At 44.9% G+C, this 4,327-nt stretch overlaps 1 protein-coding gene across 5 annotated transcripts in view; it reads left to right on the top strand.

The window, feature by feature from the left end:
- Positions 1 to 1,746: 1,746 nt before the first annotated feature.
- LOC105300352 overlaps positions 1,747 to 4,327 on the top strand; it is a 133,185-nt gene continuing 130,604 nt past the window's right edge. For all 5 annotated transcript variants that reach the window (XR_002783364.1, XM_023538020.1, XM_011372538.2 and 2 more), the window contains exon 1: positions 1,747 to 3,773. Coding sequence is in view for 4 of the 5 variants with exons in the window: in XM_023538020.1 (XP_023393788.1) it covers positions 3,732 to 3,773 (42 nt within the window). In the remaining variant the exon portion in view is untranslated. The remainder of the gene's footprint in view (positions 3,774 to 4,327) is intronic.

Genomic DNA, 4,327 nt, shown 5'->3' with positions numbered 1-4,327 from the left:
AGGTAGGCACAGAGTGCCAAGGGCTTGAGAAATTTCCTTATCCTCTGGTGAGAGGGTGCGGAGGGCTGTTGGTTGTCACTGGACCATCAGAGCTGAGACAGAGCGGTCTCTGTGAGGGACCTCACGACCAGAGCCACAGATCTAAGAGCACAGACTCATGGTGGAGCCATCATGACGCTTTGATAGACTCACCACATAATAGTAGGCACGTGTTCAGGAATCAGATCAGACCAGTCCCATCACGGCAGAAACTACAGAGGATCCGGAGGACACAGAGATGCAAGATCGCCCTCTGCCACAATGCCACGAGCCTCTCGTGTGCCCAGACGCTGTATGGGGTAGAGCCAGGACGGAGGGCCGTTCCAGTGACCGCCGTAAGATAAACCACGCAGACGCTTACTGGTGTGGAGCCGCGATGTATTCAGCTCATGGATTTTGTCATCAGATTTGAAGAAGGCGTGGCGAGGGTGATTTTTCTGCACCACATGATGTGTGAAGCCTTATCTAGGGACAGTCACTGGCTGAGAGTGACTCGATGCCTGGGGCTGGAATCACTGGGAGGAGTCTTCGCTCACCAGTCTGGTGGCTGACGGTGGCTGTTGGTGAAGACCTCAGCTGGGGCTGCCAGCAGGAACACCTGTGCATGGCCTTACACGTGGCCTGGTTTTCCAAACATGGAAGCCTCAGAGTGGTTGGCCTTGTGTACATGGTGGCCCGGGGTCCTACAAGCATCTCAGTGGACAAGATAGAAGGGAGGGTGGCCAGGTCATGTTGCAGATGAGCAAGTGGGGTGGGAGATATTGTTATGGCATCTTTGGAAAAAATGGAAGAATCCCCGGAAGATATTTAGAGTTGTACAGTAAAAGGAGACTAGCTAAACCCTAAGTAACAGGTGATGTTAACTGGATAGCTCAAAGTTTTGTTGCTCAGTGGAGTGTGTGCTTCGTGGAGATTGGATTTGTTTTCTTTTTCACGTGTTGTCGTCGTGGATACTTATTTTGTTGTCCTACTGTGTTAGCCTCGCTGATTGGGGTTTAAGTTTGAAACCACTGTGTTCTCTGTGAATGACATTTTACTAGCTAGCCCGTGTCTCCAGGGCCTGATCCCAATTTCAGCTGTCTGAGAACAAACATTTCTCTCTTGACCTATCATCAGTCTTCTGAGAACCTCCAAATGATGGTTGCCTCCTTCTTGGGGTGCTCAGAAGCTCTTCACCTTCACCTTAAATACCTGTCTCCGATGCCTTGGAGAATACATGTCTCTTCCAATTGTGAACAAAGTCTTCAGTGTAAATGGTACTTTTACTCACTTTTAAAAATTATATCTTTCCTTATTAGTCCTCACGTCCCTCTGCTCCAGTCCCAGGTGAATTTCATGTGTGCCATCCTGTCCATTTACTAAATTAGACTTTCTCATCCCCCGGCCTCCAACATGTTGAAAGAAATCTACGCAGACATGGCCGGAAACACAGAGAAGCATAAACATATTTATTGAGACTGGAGAAATATATGGCTGTTATAGAGTGACCAAAATGAGGTGCCATGCACAGAAATGTCCCCTTGTAAGGGGTTTGGGATGGAGTGGCATTCAAATGAGAACGCACCTGTGATGCAGATGGATGCACGTTCCCTGACTGAGAGGTGGTTCCTGCTCCTGAATGTGTAGGCAAGGCGAGAACCAGACGTGCCCCCAAGGAGAGCCAGCGGGAAGGGTGCCCCCTTGGGGCCAGTGGGAAGGGAACCAGACGTGCCCCCTTGGGGCCAGCGGGAAGGGAAGCCCGGAAGCTGGCTGCCTCTCTGGCCATTTCGCCCGAGCCAGGAGACTGTCCAAAGATGGAATTTTAAACGGCATAGTAATCTTAGTGTCTATGTGCCATTTAATGCTTTGCTATTTTTAATGTTAATGTTAAATGTTTATGTGTTTAATTTCGTGGCAAATGTAAATAGAATGTATCCTGTGTGCTTTAGTTATTTCTACAGTTTCTGGGAGGGGGCAGGATTTCACGGAAGGCTATTATTGGTGATGTAGTTGAAAGGGCTTTAGACAGAAGATTGTGTTTTGGTCACAATTTTGCTATTAAATAAGAAGTTATTCTTTTTTTGGTGACTTTATGTTCCTCATGTTAAACATTATAAAGATATGTTAGATAAAATAATTGCAAAGTTTCCATCCAGTGTTATGAATCTAGCTAGTTCCTCTTATTTGAAGGAGGAGAAGAAGAAAAATAAAGAGTCTATAGTTTAGTTTTACATGAAACGATTCTTGTGTGTATCTCCTTGGTCACACCTGACATTTAGGAGATTTTGACTGTTTCTTGTCTATGTAACTTCAAATAGGTTCTGTAGACTCTTGACAAAATAACTGAAGTATTTTTCATTATAAAGGTGGAAAAATTTTTCTGTACAATAACAGCAATTTACATAAATTTAGAAATACCACAAATGAATAAATGTGAAATCAAATTGCTCTTGAGGCATATGAGCTAAATTTGATTTTGTTGTATGATACAAATGCTTCATTTGTATTCATGTGGAAGAATAGAAAAACCCGGCCGAGATAGAATACTTTGGGGAGAAAATAGTCAATTTAACTGCACTAACTAAGAGAGATGACAGATACGTGTGAAAAAGAAAAGAAAAACATACCTTCCTGTGATAACTGCTGTGAAAGGTAATATTCCTGTTTTAGAAAAAGCTAAATATTTAGCTTTATTCAGATTGAAAGTATTTTATCTTAAATTGCGACTTGACTATTTTGTGATATTTTATTACTTTTGAGATTTTACATAATAAATTACATCAACCATTAGCTGAGCATAGTTGAAGCACATTATTTTGAAAACCACAAAAGCAAAATAATCATTTTCATAGGGTTAAGACTATGGATTTGCAGTATTTTTCTTTTTTAGCTAGAATTCTCACTCCCCAAAGAACATTGTAGGTGAAACCGCAGTTTGTGACAGATTTAAAAATTGACTAGGACGGAGCTGGTGGGCCCCCAGGGACTGCCCTTTTTTTTCACCCAACAAGGCTCCTTATGTACCCCAGAGCCCTGGGCGTTGGAAGAGCAGCTTGAAAATCAATACGTTACTGTAGAAAGTAATTCCATGTTAGTATTTACATGACCACATTAACTTATTACACCATGACTGATATTTGAGAAGGACGTTATTTATCGGACTTTCTCCTTTTACGTATAAAAAGTCAGATGATTGTCTTCTTACTAATAGATATTAAATTTTATGTCTCAAAGAGAGTGGCGTATGAAAGAGAGGAAGTCTAGTTTAAAATAGTGTTCCGACCACCTAGAAATAATTAAGTCAGCTGGGGAGTTTATGTGTGAGAAATCAATGAGTCTCCTCGAGCAAATGAAATAAGGCATTGCTCCCAAGTTTGTTCAGATTGCTACATTAAAATGCTGGCTAGAGCCAGATGTTTGTTAAAAACAGCACTATGGATTTATCAGAATAGTAAAAAATATATTTTACTTTGGGTTATTTTCATTGAATCTCCTCGCTTTTGAAAGATTTTGAATGATCGGAGTGTCAGATCTGGGTGTTAATGAGCGGCTCAGACTTTCTCAGGTGAGGTTGGCAGTGGCTGCCAATCTCTCCTGTGTGTTCTGTGGCATTTTTAGGACGCGTTTGTCTTGTAGGATGTTTGCCACTGAGCATCTTCTGGAGGAGGAGGCCGATAAATACCTGAGTGCTGGGACACAGAGCGGCTGGGCTAATGGAGGCCTTTGCTGGCGTCTCCACTAACAAAAGCAGACAGGTGTGTGGTTTACCTGCTCTCCTGCCTTCCTCAGTCTTCTGTCACCTGTGGCCATAAACACTGCGCTGCCTCCTCCGAACATGTCATCACAGATTCCCCTGACCGTTTTCTTAGCTCTATTCCAGTGTCAGCAAATTAAGAGAAGTTATTTCCGAAACCTCGTGAAACCATAACCGTATCTTCACGGGGAACCTTCATGTCCTTGAGTCGGAACTGGGTTATCTGTTCGGGACACTGGGCAAAGACCCCGTCCCCAGGTTAGCTTGTGTTTTTCCAGAAAGGGGGAAGCGGCTGTGCCAGCTAAACAGCCGTGATCTTGCCCTCGGCGATGGATGTCACGCTGGATGTCCCTCATCTCAGAAAACCGTGGAGGTAGCTGACGCTGCGGAGATGGCCGCGGCCCCCGAGGAGGTCTCAGTGCTCTCCCTGTGCGCCGGAGCTGGGACCGCGCTGGGCTGGCCATCCGGGGGAAGCCGGCCTGGTGGCCCCCTCGGGGGCTGCGGGCCGCGTGGGAGGTGGCGCTGTGTGCGGCTGAGCGCGCAGGCGACAGCCGG

Source organism: Pteropus vampyrus, unplaced genomic scaffold (genome assembly GCF_000151845.1).
Source record: "Pteropus vampyrus isolate Shadow unplaced genomic scaffold, Pvam_2.0 Scaffold209, whole genome shotgun sequence".
Lineage (NCBI taxonomy): Eukaryota > Metazoa > Chordata > Mammalia > Chiroptera > Pteropodidae > Pteropus > Pteropus vampyrus.
This window is presented reverse-complemented; position numbering and strand designations above follow the sequence as displayed.